Source organism: Ambystoma mexicanum, chromosome 14 (genome assembly GCF_040938575.1).
Source record: "Ambystoma mexicanum isolate Mex_15411 chromosome 14, UKY_AmexF1_1, whole genome shotgun sequence".
Classification (NCBI taxonomy): domain Eukaryota; kingdom Metazoa; phylum Chordata; class Amphibia; order Caudata; family Ambystomatidae; genus Ambystoma; species Ambystoma mexicanum.
The window spans coordinates 165,438,553-165,461,916 of NC_090940.1; the positions used below are offsets into that span (position 1 = coordinate 165,438,553).

The 23,364-nt window shown below is 45.4% G+C and overlaps 1 protein-coding gene across 3 annotated transcripts in view; it reads right to left on the bottom strand.

Moving 5' to 3' along the window:
• SPTBN5 (spectrin beta, non-erythrocytic 5) overlaps positions 1–23,364 on the bottom strand; it is a 1,050,196-nt gene that overhangs the window by 516,236 nt on the left and 510,596 nt on the right. For all 3 annotated transcript variants that reach the window (XR_011283950.1, XM_069638812.1, XM_069638811.1), the window contains exons 29-30: positions 13,403–13,582; positions 2,326–2,529 (exon numbers count right to left, since the gene is read on the bottom strand). Coding sequence is in view for 2 of the 3 variants with exons in the window: in XM_069638812.1 (XP_069494913.1) it covers positions 2,326–2,529; positions 13,403–13,582 (384 nt within the window). In the remaining variant the exon portion in view is untranslated. The remainder of the gene's footprint in view (positions 1–2,325; positions 2,530–13,402; positions 13,583–23,364) is intronic.

Below are 23,364 nucleotides of genomic sequence, written 5' to 3' on the forward strand. Positions count from 1 at the left end.
GAGTCAACTGTGGGGTATTGTGAGAGAGGTGAACATCTGGAGAGCCAGAGGTGGCAGATCCCTGCAGTAGATGATCAGAAAAATATCAGCCTGCCCCCACCGTGTAGGTTCCCTGGGGGAGTTCCAAATTATGTGTTTGGATCTGCTGGATCTTCAGAGAACAGAACACACACACATACATCTCTCACACACACATGCATACATCTCTCATGCACACTCACACATACATCTCTCATGCACACATGCATACATCTCTCATGCACACACATACATGTCTCATGCACACACATACACATCTCATGCACCACACATCTCTCATGCACACACATACATCTCTCATGCACACAGACATACATCTCTCATGCACACACACACATCTCTCATGCATACTCACACAGACCCATCTCTCATGCACACACACACATACATCTCTCATGCACACACATACACATCTCTCATGAATGCACACACATACACATCTCTCATGCACACACACATACATCTCTCATGCACACACATACACCTCTTATGCACACACATCTCTCATGCACACACACATCTCTCATGCCCACACATACACCTCTCATGCACATGGACATGCATCTCTCATGTACACACACATACATCTCTCATACATACTAACGCATACATCTCCCATGCACCCACACAGACACATCTCTCATGCACACACACATACATCTCTCATGCACACACATAAACATCGCTCATGCACACACACATACATCTATCATGCACACACACAGATCTCTCATGCACACAGACATACATCTCTCATGCACACAGACATACATCTCTCATGCACACACACAGATATCTCTCATGAACACACACATACATCTCTGATGAACACATACATTTCTCAAAACTTCCAAAACACTTATTTGCTCTGCAATAAAACCAATATAACAGGAAGCACAACTTCAAAGAATGCAATGCACAGTTACACTCCATGCGATCAGCATGTCTATGTGTGCGTGCAACAGTTGTGTAAAGAAAGAATAAGAAAACCCCACCTGGCAATAACCGCACAGTGGCAAATCTGTATTCTCTGCACTCTGCGCAATGCTGGCATGATGCGCAGGGCGCAGAGACGCAATGGCTAAAGCGCTTGTTTCCCTTGCCTGTTTATCCCACACCAGCCCCCGCCAACATGACCAAGAATAACCACTTCTGTGCATGCCGGTTTCTGAGTTACCTGATGGTAAGAGTAAAACTATTACCAGTACAATTTGGGGTTTCTTAAATGCATATAAACACACACACACACACAGACTCTTTGACATGTATGTGTATTGTGTGCCTGCATAAAGGACATTGAGCCACGCCCAAGAAGTGTGTTTTTGGTGGTTACTCTCAGGGACCTTCAATGCTACCACCATCTGAGAACTGAATTTACAAGGTGTGCAAAGTTTTGAGCATATAACAAGACTTGTTTTCAAGTTATTGTTTGGTAGGGTCTTGGTTTATCAACTTCAAATGGCTGGCGCTATTTACCGTGTCGCATGCTAGTGAAGTTACGGAGAATTAACCCTTTGCTCCGTGAAAATATGTACCAATAACGGGAGGAAAAACCTCCTTCTTCACTCATTGCTGCAGCGCCACACAACGATTTTTTCCCCCAAAAAATCGGAGAGTGTGGTTATATTTGTATTCAAAAATGTATTGGGTTTAGTGACATTACTAGATAATGAAATGCCCTTTGTGAGACACGTGTTTCGGCAAACTAATGCCTTTTTCAATCAGGGCCAGTTATAGTTTTGCAAATGCTTGCTTTTAATATGAGTATTCACGCATGAATTTACGGGTGTTAATCCCACCATACAGAAAGAACTGTCTGTCACCTCGCGTCGGCCGAATACATATTTTATATGTATACAATATTTTGGAAGACAAATATAACCACACTCTCCAATTTTTTGGCGGAAAAAAATCATTGTGTGGCGCTGCAACAATGAGTGAAGAAGGAGGTTTTTCCTCCCGTTATTGCTACTTGTTTTCAAGTTAATAAAGGAGAAAATAAAAATAATTCACATTCAGGACAGATCTACCTTGTCTACATAACACTCTCGTGACGAGGGTACGAATGAATACGTACATTCATGTGATAATGAAAACATGGATTTCTTTTTCTGCTCAAAAAATGTACACTTCAGGACACTAATACAACATTCAAATGTGGCAATGGGCTGAGAAATCAATTCTTGTAGAACAACACTAGGGAAATGGCTCGTTATTTTACAATTGCGCCACCTAGCGCCCATATCCCTTTTGCTTCGCCCATAGAAGCCCAGAGGGTCTGCGCACCTGTGCTGCTGGAGCCCGCCCTTCCTGCAGGAGCGACTTCCCGCGCTGCACGAGATGGCCGTACGTCTCCTCTCGGGCCTCGATCTGCGTCCTCAGATCCTGGTGGCCTTGGCAACGCTGGCTGCTGGTGGACACGTCACGAATGGTTTCCTCTGCCTTCATTTCTCTCAGCACTTCTGCAGCCCAGGAGAAGTAATCCCGCACCTAAAAACATAAACACATTACACACTCTGGGTGTAGCTCTTCCATTTGAGTTTACTTATTTCATCCTGGCCATTGCTCGAGAATAATTCATGCATCAGTTCTACACAGTCAACAAGCAGTCACATGTAGATGGTAAGCGATGTCGCTCTGTATGTGAGGTGCGCTGTATTAAGCTAAGTAAAGCTCTCTGGAGCTCAGATTTGCAAAGTGAGTGCGAGTGTTCCGCAGGAACATGGGTGGACTGGCCTATACGGAACTTTGGAGGTTTCCCGGTAGGCCTCTGCACCCTGGGCAGGGCTGGACTGGCCTGTACGGAACTCTGGAGGTTTCCCGGTAGGCCTCTGCACCCTGGGCAGGGCTGGACTGGCCTTTACGGAACTCTGGAGGTTTCCCGGTAGGCCTCTGCACCCTGGGCAGGGCTGGACTGGCCTATACGGAACTCTGGAGGTTTCCCGGTAGGCCTCTGCATCCTGGGCCTCCTTTGTGTGGTATTTGCAAAGTTTCCTGTAGGAAAAGGGTTGTACTTGCTGAACATATGTTATTTGGGGCCACTTTGAAAATGATTTCCAGGGCCTCTTTTGCCTCCGAGTCCACCCCTGCAGAGGAGGCAGCTGTGGGTGTGAGGTTTCCCAGTGATCATCATACCTCCTTGAAGGGCCCACCATCGGAGTAAAAAAGTAAAAATTAAGGGAGTAGCTTCAATGGTGCATGGTCTGCAAACATTACAGGCTCTATGTTGAGCAATTAGGCAATCACAACATGAGCCTTATAGAGCAGGAGGCGATCGAGTGATGCGGTGACCGATGCAAAGTGTCAGTCAAAGACTTTCTATTAGTGAATAGAAAGTCGTTGACTGACACTTTACAAGGCAGTGAGGGACAAAGACGCGAAGCCAGCGCATATTCAACAATCACGCTGTGCTTTTGCTTTCCAGTATTTGTTTGTACCGCACACCCTTCACTACACCGCAACAACGAAACAAACCACACATAGACTTGCACAAGCGCACATAGCGGCTACCAACCGAAGATTCACACCTACGCTCAGCGAACAGTGAAAACCAAACCGAAACTGCCAACAGCATATCACAGCTCTCTTGCTCCTTTGTCCCGCTCAGTCCTACTAACTTACCCCCCACACCTCATCCTCTTGCTTTACAGATCCGTCAGAGCATCACGGGACCACGGATGTGGTGGCAGTGCGCAGTATAAAAAACATTTAACACACGATAATATAGTCACAGAGCATTGGGAGTGTAGCGAGGGCACCCAAAAATCGTACACAGGGTGCTGGTAGACCTGGGGCCAGCCCCGGAAGGAGGGTACACGATAAAAAAAAACATCCCAGACCTCAAATTCTCAAGAGGTGCAAGACATAATTGGACCTCATTATGAGTGCCTCAGTGCAGGAAAGTGGTGGTAAAGCCGTTACTGCAATTTCACCACTGCATTACTGCACCATTGTACTGGGAGGATCGAAGGCAAAGTTAAGTAAAGTGCAGGGTTCCCCTTCAGCCTTTTGTCAAAAACGTACTGTCGGAGTTACCATGATGGAATTACAGCTAGCAGGAATTCCGGGAAAAAAATCATAAGAGTCATACAGACTCCATAAATGGGGGTTTACCCTGCTTTGCCACCACTCGATAATCCCGTGGTAAATCCACGGACCGCGTGGCAATCACGCTATTCCAGTTTGGGAATAATTCCATGGACTTACTGCTGAATTACCACCAAACACGTAATGATAATGATAATGATGTGTTATTTATATAGCGCCTCAATCCAAAGCGCTTTACAGAGCACATATTTACATACAATATCACCCAACCGAAATTGGTACTCATTTATTAACCTCGGAAGGATGAAAGAATGAGTTGGCCTTGCCGAGATTCGATCCTGCGACCTGCAGATCACGCTCAGATCGCAGCAGCGAGCGCTCAACAATGAGGCCCATTTTCCGCGAACGGACATATAATCATGATGTGGAACTATAACTCAGGTGTAACCTCAGGCAAGAGATGAAGGATGGCTACTGGCAAAATGAAACAACCTCCCAGTAAGACTGTGGTTGGTTAAAGGAGCCAAAAGAAAATAATCACTTTTCAGCAGGTGGCACAATCAGGGAGATTGTCCAGGATTGCAAAGTGAGGTGCAGAAGAAACCAGTGCAATACTCAGTTAATGGAGGAAGCGAAGCAGAGTAGCGCTCGTATAGAGTACAGGAGTCGCCGATCGTTCTGCACAAAACGTTTCTAACAAAACTTGACAGCATCTGTAGATTGCTTCAAACCAGTTTCATTTTTCGGTGTAATTATGTCTGATATTTCCACTGCTTGCCACCTGCTGTTACTGTGGCAACATGTATCGTGTCCTGGCAAATGAAATTCTGCAGGAGTTGCCGATACACAGACCCCGGGTACGTCACGCCCCCAGCAGTGTTTCACTTCTGCTATGCTCTCAACATCCCCAATGGAAAAGAGAATTGGACAAAACAACAAAGACCAGAGTATCTGTTTCTGGAACAAGAGAAGACAATTGGTTAGAACTATATCTCTCCCTTTTTTCAATAGTTTGCCCCACCCAAGTCCTTTGCTGTACATGGAAACTTCTGCTTAAGGCCCAGAGGCCAAGAGTTCTTAGGCAGTTTTATCTGGAGGTCCAGTTCACTTCTGGAATCACCACTTGAGAAGTTCTAAGCAATTGACCACTAGCTAAATGCCAGTGATTGAAGAATAAAACTTGCTCCATAGTCAACTGATCAACATGATCAGCGTAACTAATGTGCGCTGCCTCCTGCTGTGTCTGTCAGATGCTCCGTGACAGAGGCCCAGTCAGCCGGGTCCCACGGGGCCCTCTACGCTTACCATCATACAGGGGAACCCGGCTCGTCTGTAGGGACAGAGGCAGGTGAGATCGTGGTTGGCTTTCCAAATTCCATGTGCAGGTGGTGTTGTGAAATCATTGGGTCGGTGCGATGGCCTAGAACTGGCACAGTTTGTCTATGAATGTCTAAGGGTGCTCGCAGAACCACATTTTAGTATTGCTACAAAAGATGAAAATGAGAGAAATTCGAGCCGAAAGTAGAGGCGAAATTAAATGTAACCCGGACCTTTAAAAGAAAAATGTTTGTGTTACCACAGACTTGTTTAATCACTTTAGAAGTTGCTGCCTGTGGAACATCTCAGTCTCCACTGACTATTAAATAGTTTTAGCTGCATTGCATTCCCTGGGACTAGCTAGCAAGCCGCTCACCTACTTAAACGCTATCACGGTTTAGATAGCCAGCCTTTTATCCCAATTGTAGCTCTGGCTTTCTTTGACAGCACAAAGGCTAATCCTGTGCTCAGCATTAAATTAGGCAAGTGATAAAGTGATACCTTGGCTGGCTTCCCTTCCATTCTCAACTTAAATCTCACTTCCTCTGTCTTGTCTTTAAATCTCTTCATGACCTTGCCCCCATACCTCTCCTCCCTTCTTTTATTCTACACCCCCCTGCTCACTCCGATCTGCTCATCTCTTCCTACTTTCTGTTCCCCCACCACCATGTGCCTCGTCTCGTTTCCGCTCCTTTCAGCTCCTTGCCCCGCTACACTGGAACTCCCTACCTCTTTCTATCCACTCCATCCCCACCTATTCCTCCTTCCGTGCCTCCTTGAAATCATTCCTTCTCCACTCCCCACCCTGACACTCTTGTCCCCTCTTCCCCTTTCTCTCTCCTCCCTCTAGTACCCCCTTCATACTTCCCTATACCTGCCCCTTTCTCTCCCACGCCCCCCCCACTCTTGCTTCCTCACTCTATTCCCCTTCTCTCCCCTTGCTCATTTCCTTCCCCTCCCCCTCCTTTTTACCTCATAGGCTAATTGTTCTACATGCTGTTTTACTGGTTTGATTCATATTTTGTAAATTGCTTCTGCTGTTATGTTCTATGTATTCATGTTCTTAACTGTAAAGCGCTTTGGAGTAAAGCGCTATATAAGAATAATAAATACAAATACAAATAAAGTAAATTACTCTGAGACGATGCCAGCTGTAGGACAGCCAGTTGGGCAAATGCGGTTTAACATTTACATCCCTATGCCATTTAGAACACATACATACATGCATAAAATTTACAGACGTAGGGCAATAGGGCTTAAGAGTAATGTAATATACCTACTCCTTCATTAGCCACCCAGCTGAGGTGAATTCAAACTCATAATGCTGCGGAAGCGGTTGCGTTCCCCCTTTTCTTTGTTCATTGTTAGTCCCCGGAGGAGATCAAACCCCAGCATAGCATACAATATCCTCTCGAAGATTGTAGAATAGGTTAACGATCATTTGATCCATGATGTGTAAGCCACAACAAAATGATGATGACTTTATCATCGCCCCTGAACTGGACATCGGTCTGAAGTACGAATGGTTGCCGATATTAAAAAGACCTATGTGAACAAATCCCCTAATACTGCCTGCTATTTTTTTCTGACTCTGTACTCTTGTCTATGAACTCATCTTCTTCACCGTCTATTCTGCGCAGTAAATTTCTGTTTGCCTGTTTGTTTGTTCATGTGGTGCGCTATTATGCCTCCGGGCGCGTCTGACAGCGCGGTACAAATATAAATAAATAAACAAACAAACAAACAAATAAATAAATAAATACATAAATAAATAAATACTGCAGAAAGCTATACCATGGGAGCAGGGAAAGCAGCAAAAGATGCAACAGTATCCCTTCTTAGAAAGGTTCTCAAACAGCCTTGAGTTGGCACCTATCAATATGAGGGTGAGAAAGAAACGAATCGTGTACGTCTTCAATAATGCTATGCATAGTCGAATAACTAGAACACATATTTGTTCCTTTGTGGAGGAATGCACACTGAACATGCAAAGGATTGTGGGTATGCAGAAATGCAATTCTCATGCCTGCTTGCAATGCTCACTCTCCCAAATGCTTTGTCCGTGTCTCCAGGTTTACAGCAAAGGTTCCTTACATTGTAAGCAGGCTTGACTTCAGTGGCGCCTCTAGGAATCAATATTGGGTGGGGCGGCATACACGTGGGCACGAATAGAACTAGGGGGTGAGGGTTGCTGAGGAGCCACCATCAAGGGCAAGCAGGCGAAAATGGTTTTAGTCAATATATATTTTACCAAGCTCTGTGTATTCATTCAAAAAACAGGAATTGGTAATGTCAACAGTTTGGGCTTTTGTGTAGGCATGGCAAAGGCACTTGACAGGTACAGTCGTAGTAATATCAACTGCCCATTGATAATAGCAGATGCAAAGTGGTGTGAATACCTGGGCATTTACTAACAGTGTTTGGCAAATGCCTAATACTTGGACACAGCCAAAATGGTTGGCTTTGCCAATGCTTGTTTGTATTGGGATTCGGTCTGGGTAGACACTTGTTCAGGTCTCCAGTTTGATTACCAGAGGCTGAGGATGTAACAGGGACCGGAACCACAGAATTCATGACTTTGGAGCACCCTTGAGACAACTCATGATCAGCCGGGTACAAGAGCATGAGCAGCAGATGGCAAGGAGTTGGCCTTTTCAGGTAAGCCACAGGCGGCTCTAGTGAGGGAAAAGGCTGAGAAGAGGATGGCCAGAACAGCAGCAGGAATGCAAGGCTCAGTGTCTCACAATGGAGCAGTTTTTAGGCGGCACAGCATCAAGCCACTCAGTTCCAGCGTGGCAGCAGGGGCTTCCAGCTTGGGACCAGTGGGCAACACTAGGACCAAGAGGGAAGACAGCAGAGGCTGCGGGCCTGGAGAGTTCAGCACAGGAAGCTGGCTGGAAGGCGTGGATTCTATCATATGTAGACTACATATGTCTGCCACACACATACGAGGTTTTGGTCTCAATTTGCAATAAAAGTGTTCTCCAAACACACTGTACTTTGAACAGAGGAGTTATAAATTAGGAACGCAGGGACATATAGACTTGCTTTATTTTGCCAGGTTGACTTGCTTTCTTGTGACTGAACTTGCCAGGATTCCGAATGCACTTTGTAGTACAGTTAGATCTTTATTTATTAACATTTATAAAGCACGAAACAGCCCGTAGGCATCGTGGATCTGTTGCAAGACAGCATACGTAGTTACATAATTGGTACAGTAGGAATGGGGAGGAAGTGGGCAAGGGAACAAAACAGTGAGAGTTTGTAGAGGGTAGAGAAGGAGACAGTGTTAGTTGAAAAATGTGGTTTATCTTTGATGAATTGGTTATTGTACTGTCACTTTTCAAACATCTTGACAAGTCCTTTTTTCATTTTATTTATTTATTTATTTATTTAATTTATTTATTGCATTTGTTATACGCCCAGACCCTGAGGTATCAAAGCGTAGTTACAGACAGTTTGGTTATTACGCAATTGGAATTTTAGTTCTTGTCTGCACATGTTTCCTCCTACAAGACCCCATTATTCTCATATGTAAAAGCCAATCATATATTTTTTAACAACCCGTATGGACTGTATGCCAAGATTGATGGGAAGATGACATTTTGATAACTTGTTTTGTTTGGGGAGGAAGACAGAGGAGGGGAAGTGTGACCAAGAACAAGAACAAGAGGCTCCCACACCTATTATAGGTTCAGGACACACAATTCACTGGCTAATCTTGGGACTGCCACACTTACAGACAACAATTCAAACTATGACAAGTGGAAGTTCACGGAAAATACAACCTGACTTCACAAATGATTGTTATAAAATTAGCAATTTTTAATATAAAATAGTATAAAAACAATCACATAAAAGTTAACAAAGTGACCAGTGCTACAAAAGTGCTTAGTGCCAATCACCACAAAAGTGATAATGTGCAAAATATGCAGTCAATCTGTATCTCTCACTTAGAGATCTCGAATATCATCACGTTTACAGATGTACATGTGAACAGCTTTAGGTTATTTAAACCTCAATTGTTGAAGGGAACAAAACCACACGATATACAGAATGTTAATACAGAGGCCTTGGTTGTAAATTACTCTTTTCTAAATGCTTTGTCAATGAGTGCCTACAGTGCACCTACCAGAGGTTCTGGTACTTTGCTTGATGCTTTATATTAGTATCAATAGTTGACCTACATGTTTCATTCCTATGGTTGTTAAGGTTAATATTAGGAACTTCTTCAGGGATGTTAGAGGACCGGGGCGTAGCAACGCCTGAAAAGTGTGACCAGCCTTGTGGCTAACTGTTTTATGATGATTAAGTTGATGTTTACTAAAAGAAAATCCAATAAAAACTGTTTAAAAAAAAATATATATATTCCTAACTTGTACCTCATATCCTTATTGTCCAAGTATCACCCTTTTACTCTAGCACGTGCCCTTGTCTATGTAGGACAATATTCATTTCTTGCCCCTTTCTACAGGCTTCATTGTATGTGCCCAGAGCCATCCAGTCCAAGGACATTTGTTCTTTTTGGCTCCCTGCCACACTGCTGCTGTTTTCCTGTCTAGCCGCTGTCAATAATTGTGCAGTGATTTTCCTTTACACCAATGAAAATGTTGCATGCGCTATGGGTTACTTTTGTCGGTTTTATGGAATTTATTGCATAGTTCTCTTGTGAGGGGTCTTTCTCCATCCAACCTGTCAAACTTAATGGTAGAACAGTGGGCCCCCAAAAGGAAAGACCAGACCCTCCAATGGTAGCCGTAGCAGGACAGTCAAGCTTAACTTCAGGAGGGAGGATGGCAAGCAGGGAGACACAGCTACTCCCAATCGTCACCACAAAAGAACACACCACACTGTTATACTGAACAGGGTTCTATGTCATTTCAACCAAAAAAGAAATACTTAGTTGTAATTTACTTAGTGTGCATTACTACACATTTTGCTTCGATTTGTTTCTGTGTGGGGAACCCCCAATGCCTCCCTGTCCCCTTTACCACCACTCTCACCCCCAAACCCCTGCCCACCCCCTTTTGCGCCTAGACCCACAAATACCTACACAAATGCAAAGTAATTCGAAGCAATGTAAACAAAGTAAATTACAACAAGGTAATTTACTTTGTGAAAACAACGGGAGACCACTGAAAGGTAAACACGTTATGTCAAGGTCACCCATATAATATAAATGAGATGAAAATAAGTACTTATAAGTTAAACATAATACAGGATATGTAGCAAGAAATGGCCAGTTAAGACCTAACTCGCGGACACTAAAATGTAAGCTCCATAGCTGGTGGCACACAAACACGCACAACATACACATATATACTTTTAGAGGTGAGTTCAGAGTTTGCCTCAAGGCAATACAGTCCCACACTATTATCATAATGTTCCGGGCCTAAGATACCACAGAGAATTCAGTCATAGGTTTCCTCCTAGACTCTAGGTTAAAGTAATACACAAAATACAGGTTCACACATCACAGTGGTAAAACTCCGAGGTCGGAAACAACGTTACACAATGTCCATCAAAGCTAGGAGGGCTACCAAAGTCTAGGATCTCCCCAGCAGGGCATATTGCACTCCAAGGAAGAAAACATAGGAACCAGGCATTGATACCATGGCAGAGACAGGAATGTAACACAAAAGTGTCTGTGGCAGCTGCTAACAATCCAAGTCTCGTGGGGAACTCCAGGGGCCTCAGTGGGGCCAAAGGAATAGACCACTGTTCTGGTAAATATCCTAGAAGTAAATTGAAAGAAGGTCGCAATATTGTAGAATGTGCCACCTACGAAACAAGGGGGGTAATGCCTGTAGTCTGACCTGCGGCTACAGTGAAAAGTCAGGTAAGTCCTAGATCCACCCCACAGGTACAAAGAAATCAGCAAACGACCCCAGGAAAGACCAGCGGAGATCCTTAGGAAGAGAACCTGGGATGGTGTTGAGGCCCAGAAGTCACAAGAAAAGAAAAGCAGAGCTGGACTTAGACCCCAATACAAACCATTTGAGAAATGGGATTGGCAGGCACCTGCAGAACACGGCAACCAAGGGAACCCTTGAGGTTGAGTATCTCAAATAGCCTGCCAACTCAGGCCCCTGAGGTCCCTGAGGCCACTGTTTGTTTGTGAAAAGTGAGCTCCAGGAAGGCAAAACAACCCTGTGAGTATGTCTCTCCGCTTTCAGGTGGAATTGCAGGAACAGGTCACCTAGAGACTTGAACCCTGGACCAACTATTCCCCCAGCGACCCAAACAAAGAACAAAGAGCCTTCTGAGGAACAGCACCCGCCGGCCACAAGCGAAGACAACAGTGACAAAAGCTTGAGGAAGATGCAGAAACCAGGACAAGGACATTCCAAATACTCAAAGGACAAGATGGGACACCTAGTCAGAAGAACATGTTCCCAAGATGTGGATGGTGAAGACAGCACAGGACAGCCCTATCACAAAATGGAGGCTGGGTGTGGAGTCCAGTAGGCAGTGGGTGCTTCCTACTCTAAGTCAATAAAGTGGAAAAGAGGTGGTAAAACAGCCCGGAGGCAGATCCAGCATGAAGAGCTCAGCCCATGCGAAGTGGACGATGGGGGCGGGGGGCCGCGGAGGATGAGGACAGCCCAGGAAGGATATCTAACATCCAGGAATCAAGACTGGAGATCAGGTTAGGACCCAGAATCTAGGCAGCATGGCCAAATCTGATCTTTAGAATTAAGCAAAAGCTCAGAAATTGCTGCAATCCTCCAGCAGGTGACTGAACCTGAAGAGCCCTACAGGACTCTCTGAAAAATCCAGCAGAACTGAGGCAGGGTTCCAGTTTCCTCTAGAGCCACCCTCCAAGAACACGCCAGGGAACCAAACAAAGGTTTTGACAGCCTGCAAAAAATCAGGTTGGCCCCAAAAAACAGCATAGGCTCAGGTACACTCCCACAAGATCTGTAATGCCTGATTTAGGACTAAGGACTGGCCTACTGAGGGTGAAGGGCTGGGCTCACGAAGAGCCCATGGCCATTTTCAGACAGTCTCATGGTTGCCTTAATCAAAGATGGGCCCTAGAAACAAAATAGCCAAGAGAAGGAGTTAAATTAAGCCCTTCGGACACCAGTAACTACCATAATGGTACATTGGGACACTAATTCTGTCAAATGGCTTGCACCCCTGGTAAAGCCAAGACTAAATAGTAGCTGCCACCAGCCTACTTCCTACAACCAATTTAGGGTGATAAAATCCTCCTAGGACCAATATGTGGGGCTAAAAAGGCACCACTATCCTAGGAGCCACTGGGCTATCATAGGACCACACACTAACAGAGGAGAGGGATGCAGTGGCAGGGGACTATAGCAGAAATCCCTCTGACCACCAAAAAATACATTAGGAAAACTAAAAACCAAAATAAAACGGGAAGCAAAAAGAGAAGGGGTTCTATACAATGAGACTGCTGAACCCTCAAAAGTTAAATTCTGCCCTACCAGCCTTAATTAGGGTGATTCCAAGTATAATGGTGTGGTAAGAAAATTACAGTAATTCCATTACCCCAATTTTTTGGGGTAATGTAATTACATCTATTTTGACTGTGCTACCAAATTCCAAGTTTGTTCTTGGAGTGGAGAATTTACCTCCAGCAAGATGCTGGATGCAAATCCTCCCCTGTTATGCCAAAAATCATCAGAATTACTGCAGGCAGAATTGCCACCCAAGGTAATTCTGACAATATTCCCAAGGAATACTATGGACTCTGAAAATTGGGATTAACACTGCAATACCACCACTCAGAATCTGCTAGACCGGGGGTTGTTATGGGTAATTGAGTTTACCGCGTAACAATTACTGAATTATCACGTTTGGAATGAGACCCAATGAGATTGCAGCTCTCCAGATGTTTTGGGAAACAACTCCAATGATAACACATCTTTTTTCCTGCTGGCTAGGGCTGATGAGAGTTCTAGTCCAAAAACATTTAGAGAGCTAAAGGTTGCAGACCCCTGGTCTAGATTCATCGGGATGTTGGACTTACTTTTGTTAGAAACAAGTAGAGTTTGCATGCTCCTTCCAGGTCCATGCGGCGCTGCTCCACTTTGTCCTTTAGGATTTCCCAGTTCTGGACCACTGCCTGTTGCTTTGCCTGCAGTGCTAGAGCCTGGTTTTCAGAGCAACTTTGCATCACGCCATCCGCAGCATCAATAATGTCCTGCAACTGTAGAAAATATGGAAGATGTTGTGAGTGGACAAGAAAAATCAGAAAAATGGCTCCATATGGTGATCAACATAGCCAAGGTAGGTTCTGCTTAACTACAAAACATCAAGGAATTGTTACCCCTTCCACCCAGAACCACAGCACAGTTATTGGCAGTACAGTTGTTTCTCCACAAGAGGATGCATTAGTAATGCCTTTTAGCATCATTTTCAAATGTCAGCATTGACTGAGCCTTTCATGCTCCTTAGAATGTTTGAAATGCTATGCTGGTTTTATGAAACGGACTCTCTTACATGTCACAAAAGGTAAACAGATGTACTCCAAACTAAATCAATCTGAATTAGCTGATTTCTGAAAAAGCAAGACATCAGCCTGAGAAAGACCTATCTCTGTAGCAGCCTTTGTGTCTTGGTTGCACACACTAGCTCAGGTTTTCGAGCTAATTTGCATATCCACAATGCACTGCGCAGTGGGCTGACCTGGAGCTGAATTTCGAGGGATGGTTACTGGGATGTTTATATTTGGCTTGTTAGGTGGAATGACCTGTTCTAGTCTCACATTTCAGGTAGAAGGACATTTCGGTGCATATTTGAACTCGCCATAATATTGATAGTGTTTACTAAACATATCCCAGTGCTTCAATCACAATAGGTGATTGTCATGGGTTGATAAGTTAAAATAGTGCTTCCTTAAGCAAAGACAATTGTCCGGAACAAACGGCATGCTTTGGGCTATTTTGCATAACCAGAATGCATTGCTCAGTGCCTCTGAACTGGAGGGGCGCTTCCAGGGATGGCTACTGGGTTGTGCTTTGGGATTTGTGGCTTGTTAGCTGAATTGGCCTATTCTACTTTCATGGTCGGGAGGATAAGTCGGGGGCAAAGTGCTGAATCCAGAAGCAAGACAACACTGAGCATCATGGGTTCAATGACTGGTCCCGCGCTGAGAGGCTAGACTCCAGCATGAAGTGCAATATAAAAGCCCAATTTTCAGGGTTCAGGGGTATTTGTCATAAATGGTTTAAATCATCATAATATTGTAACATCATTTTGGAAAGTAAGAAAGAAAAAAGAAAAGTAAAACCCTGTATTTCAAACATCTTTATTTTTTACATGGGCAAGCTTCACTTTTGGGCATTCACAATTCGCTACCTGGATACACCCCAGTGTGTTCCTCTGGCTCCCCGCCTTACTAAAATTATCGTAATTGGGTAGTGAATTGTATGTTTTCACAGGCACCTCGAGGCCCTTTAAACATGGCCACCGCCTGCTTTCCTCATCTGCAAATATCATCTGAAGCACTGTGAGCTTCCGCCTGCATGCGGATTGGCCAGGGCAGCTTTATTGTACCCAATCAGGGCACCGGTAGTCTTCAGCCGGCCCCCACATAAACTCCCACATCTAAGGCCCTGTCTGTGCCTGTCCAGGCCTTGCTGGCTATGCGACCCCCCCTTTTTATTAGTGCTGGCAAAGACATGCGTTATGCCAGGTACTTCAACCGTGCGCCCTTGGACTGTGGCCTCCCTCCTGCCATCACATGAGTTCTGACTGTTGCTCAGTTGCCTGTCTCATCTATCCTTGACTCATATCCTCTGCCTTTCCAGGCATTCTCATTGCCCTTTCTCTGCTGGCATATGTCCCCTTGTACTTTCCTGAGTTCTCACCCCACTGCCCGGTTCCTTGTATTAATGTTGCCACAAAAATCTCGCCATGCAAAACTATCGCCGAAAAATTGTCGTTTTTTTGTGGCGACATTACTGCATTGAACATGCGGGGGACAACCCCGCAACCCCCAAACTTTGTTTTTTTAAAAAAAAAAAACAAACAATTTGTTTGCCCCTGTCGCCATTTATATGGTCACCCAAATAATATCGCCACAACATTTTCCCGGCGATATTATTTACGGCGACCATATCTATGGTGATATTATTACCTGATACCCACTTCCCCCACTTCCGTACTGCTGTGCTGCAATACCTGTGTCCTGTGTCACAATATCCATTTGTAGGTGTGCTTTCATCCTGCATTATTTATGACTATTAGTTTAAAATCGAATTTAGGTGGCTTTCATCCTGCATTATTTATGACTATTAGTTTAAAATCGAATTTAGGTGTGCTTTCATCCTGTATTGTTATGACTGTTAGTCTATTACCAAATTTAGGTGGCTCTCATCCTGCATTGTTGGTGACTGTTAGTTTGAAAATCAAATTCAGGTGTGCTTTCATCCTGTATTGTTATGACTGTTAGTCTAATAACAAATTTAGGTGGCTCTCATCCTGCATTGTTGGTGACTGTTAGTTTGAAAATCAAATTTAGGTGTGCTTTCATCCTGTATTGTTATGACTGTTAGTCTATTAACAAATTTAGGTGGCTCTTATCCTGCATTGTTGGTGACTGTTAGTTTTAAAATCAAATTCAGGTGTGCTTTCATCCTGTATTGTTATGACTGTAAGTCTAATAACAAATTTAGGTGGCTCTCATCCTGCATTGTTGGTGACTGTTAGTTTGAAAATCAAATTCAGGTGTGCGTTCATCCTGTATTGTTATGACTGTTAGTCTAATAACAAATTTAGGTGGCTCTCATCCTGCATTGTTGGTGACTGTTAGTTTGAAAATCAAATTCAGGTGTGCGTTCATCCTGTATTGTTATGACTGTTAGTCTAATAACAAATTTAGGTGGCTCTCATCCTGCATTGTTGGTGACTGTTAGTTTGAAAATCAAATTCAGGTGTGCTTTCATCCTGTATTGTTATGACTGTTAGTCTAATAACAAATTTAGGTGGCTCTCATCCTGCATTGTTGGTGACTGTTAGTTTGAAAATCAAATTTAGGTGTGCTTTCATCCTGTATTGTTATGTTCTGCTAGTTAGAAATCCAACGTACTCCCTTGCCCTCTGTACTGTTTCTGTTTCTTGTTCCCTTGTTCCCCCACTTTTTTAGCTCCCACTGATTTGTCCCATTCCTGTTGTGTACTTCCTTTGTGCTCTTACACCGTCCTGTTTACTCACCCCCTGTGCCTCAGCTGCTCAGCCTTGTTAAGTGTTCCACACTCTGTGCTCCTTCACAATGGCACTTTCCATCTCTCCTATCTTCTCAAACTGCTTCTCTATCTCCTATCCCTCACTGCTCCCTAACCTTAAGAAGGACACACTTTGCTCCAGCCATGGACTCCCTATCGCTGACACCTAAGTAAGTGCGTCCGCCAGAGAGACTCTCACCAACATCCTCTTTGTCGTTCCTTCTCCCGACTTATGGACTCCACATATGGTCGCTCTGCTCTCTTCATACTCTTCCTCACACATTAAGGGTGGCACCCGCTGCAAGGTCCTTTTTGCCTTCCCCTCGACTTCCAGGATCATCATAAATGTCTATCAAAATGGTACCATCTTGGTACAAGGGCCTCAACCCAACCTCCTTCTTTTTGATAGGCTCCTCCCTCACCTTATCAACTTTCCACCTTCCTCCTCACTGGCTCCCTTGCCAACTGCATCTCCAGCCTCCCTGGCTCCCCTGCATGCTAGGCACTCCTTGGCTACCTTGCCTTTGCCTAGTCACACTGCCTCTCTTACTATGGCTGCTTTGACGTCTTCCACTATCGTGGCTCCCTTGCCCACACTCTTTGCACTCACAACCTTGTCAGCCTCTCCCACGCTGGTGCCCTTGCCACCCACTGCGGTCGCCTCTGGAGCTCCCTTGCCCCCTGTGGCCCCTCCTTCACTGGCTCCCTTGCCATCTACCACTGTCCGCCTGCACTCCCTTTGCCCCTCTGCCTTCTCTTGCCTCTATCTCCCAGGCACCCTTGTCGCTTACGGGGGGACCCCTGTCCCCTGCACCTTCCTTGTAAGTCCTTAAAAAATGGCAATCTGCTCCACGTTGCCACGCTTAACTCTCGCTCCACAGTCAAGCACTCCTCCGACATCTGTCACCTCCTTGAACACTTGGACCTTGATGTTCTTGCTCTCACTGAGACCTGGTTTAAGGACAGCTATGTCACAAGTTTTGACACATCTCTCCCTGAAGGCTACAAGATCCCCTCTAAGCCCAGGCTCAACAGGTCAGGAGGTGGAGTTGCCCTGATCTTTCCAGAGTGGATCCCTGTTTCTACCTTTCCTACACACGCTCTGAAACACCTGTGTACGAGCGCAATACAAATAAAATATCATATCATATCATACTCAGGCCTATTCCTCCTTCAAATGCCTGGTCTGCAGGCTCACTCTCCTGTCTACTCTATTACTCTGGCCACCTTCTATCGGCTGCCTGGCCAGTCCATGGTCTTCATCTCGGAATGGGCTGACCTGGCATCTTCTCTCCTTTCCTCCTCCTCTCAACTCCTCCTGCTGGGGAATCTTAACATCCATCTTGACTCTCCTGACTCTTCAGGAGCTTTCCGCAACCTATGCGACTCTCCCTCTCCATTTTGCCCTCTGGTCTGATGCACTCTGCTGGCCACAGCTGGGATGCTCTCACCTCCACAGACATCCCTCTCTCTATCCCTCTCACTACCCCACTCTCTTCTCTCCTCTCACCCGAAGTTCATTTATCCTTTAGCACTGGCACACCCTGCGTTGCCTCCCACCTTTATGGTCACCCGACCCATGAAAAAAGTGTCAGTGGCTTCCTTTGCCTCCACCTACGCTCCTCCTCCTACTCTTGCGGCTGACTCCCACCCTGACACAGCCATCTCTAACTTTCAACTTTCCATCTCCAATGCTCACGACATCCTTCCGCCTGTCATGAGGGCCCAACGGAAGCCTGCCAAAAAGTGCAACACTTAGTATGACTCTGATTTGGCTGACCTTAAAAGCAAGGGCAGGGCAGTGGAATGGAAATGGGAAGCTCCAGGTGCACCCTCTGACAAGCTTGCCTGCCACCTTCTGCAAAGGCAATTTAGACTCTGCATCCGCCCCAAGAAAAGAGTCCATATTCAAGCCTGCATCTCTGCAGCATCCAACAACACGGTCAAACTATTCAAAGTCTGCATGGAACTGGCCAACCCTACTGCAGTCCCATCCTCTATTGCACCCACCCAGGCCCTTTGCGGGGCGCTGGCTGCACACTTCACTGCCAAAACACAGGACATCCTCTCCTCTCTCTCCTCCGCACCCACTCATGCACCATCATCTCTTGGGCCCCCGTTGGCTGCCCCCACCACGCCCGCTCTTCTCTCCTTCCTCTCCCTGTCACACCTGAGAAGGTTTCTAGACAAGTCCGGTCTATGAAAGCCTCTTTCAAATAGGTGGACCCTTGGCCCTCCAAAACCATCAAGGGCAACATTGAATCTCTAGCTCCAGCCTTGGCAGACCTCTGCAACCTCTCTTTCGCCACTGGAGTTTTCCCGACTTCTCTCAAGCATTCTCTTGTACATCCTGTGCTCAAAAAACCCTCTGCTGACACTTCTATTCCGGCAAACTATCACTCGATCTCTATCACTCCTTTCATGGGCAAACTCCTGGAGAAGTTGGCTATCTCTCAGCTGATACTACACAATGAATCTGTTGTTTGCCTCCATGACTATCAGTCTGGTTTCAGAGCATCCAGAGGCAAGGAAACTTCTCTTCTGAACACCTGTGAAGACCTGCACTCAAACCTTCACTCTAACTCTTCCCTCTGTCCTCATTCTTATTGACCTCTCCTCTGCTTTCGATATAGTAAACCACAACATCCTGATCTCCTGTCTCTGTGATACCCTGTGCATCACAGATCAGACCCTGGCGTGGCTCACCTCCTTTCTCTCTGACTCTCCTTCTCAGGTGGAACTTGGGTCCTTTCTCTCTGCTATCATTCTCTGTACTTGTAATGTTCTTCAGGGATGATGTAATCTATCCCCCTGGCTTTTCAATGTCTACATGGCCACGTTGGCCCAGAAGATCTCTGCCATCACCTCCACCTTTCAGCGTTATGCGGATTACACACAGTTCTCTTTCAGGCTACCCTCGGCCTCCTTCTCCTCCTCACTCATTCCTGACTGTCTGTCCGCAATTCAGTCCTGGTGTGCTGCTATTGATCTCTGCCTTAATGCCGGTAAGACAGAGATCGTCCTCATCGGGACCCCTGCTCCCGCTTTCCCACTTTCACTCTGGCCGGCCTCTCTTGGTCCTGCGCCCTCACCCACCAGTGAGGCAAAGAATCTGGGTGTCATCTTTGACTCTACTCTCTCCTTCTCTTCTCAGCTGCACCTCCTCAGAGGCATTCGACCTTATCTCACCTTCCCCCAGAGACTCACCTATCTTCAGAGCCCTGGTTCCCTCCAGACTGGACTACTGCAACAGTCTCTTTCTCAACCTTCCTAAATCTACTCTCCGACCTCTTCAACATATCCAGAACAGAACCAGAAGAGTTATCCTTGGCCTCAAGCCCAGGGACTGCCTCTCGTTGGCTGTGGAATCTCTCCACTGGCTTCCCGTGGCTGCAAGGATCAAGTTCAAGTCCCTCTGAATAGTCCACAAGGGATTCTAGTGCCGAGGCTTGTACTATCTACAATGCTCTCTTCCTAAATACTCTCCTTCTAGAGCTCTCCGCTCAGCCTCCTCCAACTCTGAGCGTGTGAGCAGTTTTTCATGAGATTTGTGGGTAGATCCTTATCCTATGCAGGTGCTTCCCTCTGGAAAAGCCTCCCCACCTCTCTCCGTCTTTAGCCTGACCTCCTTAAGTTCTGGAAACTCCTCAATACCATCCTCTTCTCTTCCCCTTTCTCTCTCCCTCTCCCCTGCTGATCTCCTTTCTCTTCTCCCCTGTTTCGCTCCTTCTTCCTCTTGTACAACCTGCTCAGTTCTCTGATTGGTCACCTGGTGCACCACCAGAGCCTCACTGGTCCCAGGCTGCCCCTCCAGTCCTACACTTGCCTCAGGAACTCTGCACTCTGCTTGGCGCTACTGCACTCTGAATACGTTCCAAGAGAGGGGCAACCACTCTGCACTTAACCCAGGCCCTTGCTGGACAGGGCGCACCTGCCCCCCCCTTCACACCTCCTGTCTGCGCACTTGCACAACCTTGAACCTACTAGAACTAGCAAGATTGTCTGTCCTGCCCCCTTCTGTCTCCCCTCCCTAGCTTAGTTGTGCCTGTAATACTCCAGCATAGGCGCGTTAGTGATGACCATCCACCAATCAATCTAAAATGTTGCAGGCCTAGTACGGTAGTTTATTGTTCTGTATGTCCTGTTCCCTCCCCCCACCCCTCTTTGGCATGTACTTGCACTATCTGACAAGTCATTAGGCAGAGTACGATATTGTTTGTATGCTCTCCCCTCCCACCTCCCCTCTCATTTCTCTCTGTAAAGCACGTGCACTAGTAGAAATGCCTCTGGCCTAGTGGGCTAGATATTTTTGTTAAGATCATTCGTAATCTTCAAGGACTAAGAATGACGACTGTATTCCCTTGTTCCTTTCCTGCCTTGTAGCGCTTTGAAGCACTTCACTTGTGTATAAGCGCTTAATAAACAATTACAGTTACAATTGTTTGGGTTTGATGCACAAGGGCATGTATCTTAGTGCTGGCACCATGTACTGACAGTTTCCAAGACCAACCATCAGGGCACCTCATGTGTGTGCCTGTCCTCAATGGCCAGAGGAGCAATTCTACACACTGTCATGTTGTTCTTCCCACTCCAAGTGTTGGCAGGCCTCTATCAGCCGGCACCTGACAGCTAGATTCACTTATCTTAGAAGTGTGGAAATAAAAAGCACCATTGTAAACACTATTGGATCAAATATATTAAGCTTGAATTGCCTTGAAATTCTAGAAAAGATTTATGCCAATCTTGAAATCACTTAGTGCTGTAACAGGAATGGGCCATTGGACGTTTTCTTGTATCCCTTGGTAAAATACTGCAGTTAGTAATTACTGTTAACATATGTGGTATTCTTCGAGATCTGAATCTATTACGACTTTACCGAATCTGGAAGTGTAAAGGAATGGTGGAGATACAGTAGAGGTTTGTATTTATTATGAGTTTACCAAAGATAGGGTAGTAAATTCACACCTGATCTGTAAGCCTGGCGAATTTCCCGGGAACCCACCTGCAAATCACCACAGGTTTACCAGCTGGATTTGGGCGCGTGCGTTTTTTCTTCCTTAACTATAAAAACAGAAATTTTGCTAATACCGAGCCAAGATCGATGGAGATGACAGGAGGCATTGTGATTCAGGCTGCTCGTCTGGAATGCAGCTCAGCTGGATATTCTTTAACTGCCTTTCATCAGAAGATTCTGGATGAGCACTAACTATTTGTGTGGGCTCAGTTGAAGTAGTCCCCGAATCAGCAATTGGAGAAATAAACAACTTTTCCAGAGACTTTGAATTCGTTTTGACTTTGAAGACAACAGTCTGAAAATTACGGTGGGAGCGCAGCGGGCATTAGCAGGAAGGAACACACTAATCCTGAGAGGCACAAGAGGACCTTTTCTTTTGAAGTACCAGTTGAAACCTTTAAAAGTTGCTTGTTAATACTAATTTAAAATGAATAGTCCATTTTAAAAAGAACCTTGCATACCATACAGAGTAGTACAGCAAACACCTCATGTTCCGGAGCGACCAGCGGTAGGGTTTGTTGAGTCTGAATTCATTAGCGCGACTTCGAGGCAGCAGAGGCTATTCATGCTGAACAGAAGTTTAGTCTGACAGCAGACAGGAGGGAGAAAAATTAAGCAGCAGCTGAGTATTGAAAATTGGCGACTTCCGCAGTACGAAGCTCACTGAGGCTGAGTAGCATTGTTATTTGTGAGCAACGTTGCTTCAAATATGCACATGATCGTGTGTAGAGCATGACGTGACGTGGACAGCCATTTTGTGTCCAGTGTGGTCATTCGTTTTTTTCACCAGTAGAGGGAATCACACCAATGATAAGAAGTTCAACAAGAAAGCACCAACTATGCAGAGGCATAGCCAGGATTGTCTAACTAGTGCGGTCTGAAGCTGATGTAGTTTGGACCATCGTAGTGACATCAACATCTGTAAATGTCCACACAGCACTGCTGACTGGGCATTTACACATTTTGGGTCTCAGGCCCTACCCGGTCTACGCCTCTGCAACTACAGAGCGTTATACATTTTGACAAGGTAAGAATTTGATAACTGGACTTGGGAATTGCAGGTTTAAAAAGTTATGTGTACATAGTTATTTACATCTCACTAAAATTTAAGAACAATAACTAAAAATGTAACAAAGGAACAAGACAGTTTTAACGCTAAGACTTCTGAGAATCAGCAGAGAAGAATACAGGTAATGTGAGAGTGTTTTGGGAAGGTTTAGAAGATAGGAAGTTTAGTTTTGGAATTGCAATTAATTTGAGTTCTTTGTTCTTATTTTAACCAACTACAGGTTTTTGGAGACAGCAAGAGTAATGCCGACCTGTGTTTTTTATTTTATCCACTTCCCCTTTCCCTTTGGGGTGTCTCACAACTAGAGTTTCCAGTATTCTGGAGGTGATACCCTCTGAGAGGGCCTCAGGGGTAGCAGCTGCCATAGATTAAGAAGGCATGTCCTGACACAGGTAAATGAATCTCTCTGGAGATCCCTGGAGGGAAGAGAGAATGTCCACATTTGCCTGCATCCTCTAGGACCTAGGGCCATTTTAAGATGCCTAACAGGGTTTTACCAGCAGATGATGAAACCATGAAGTGTCCACTGTGCTAGGTGTCCATCAAGAGGAGTAAAATCTCGGCCAGCCTTCCAATGGGTAAAACAGCCCTTCAGAACAATTTGTGGCACTGACTTTCCCACCCGCTGAACTGGCCAGTGTCTTTCTCACTGCAAGAACTAATGCATCATATAACTCAGG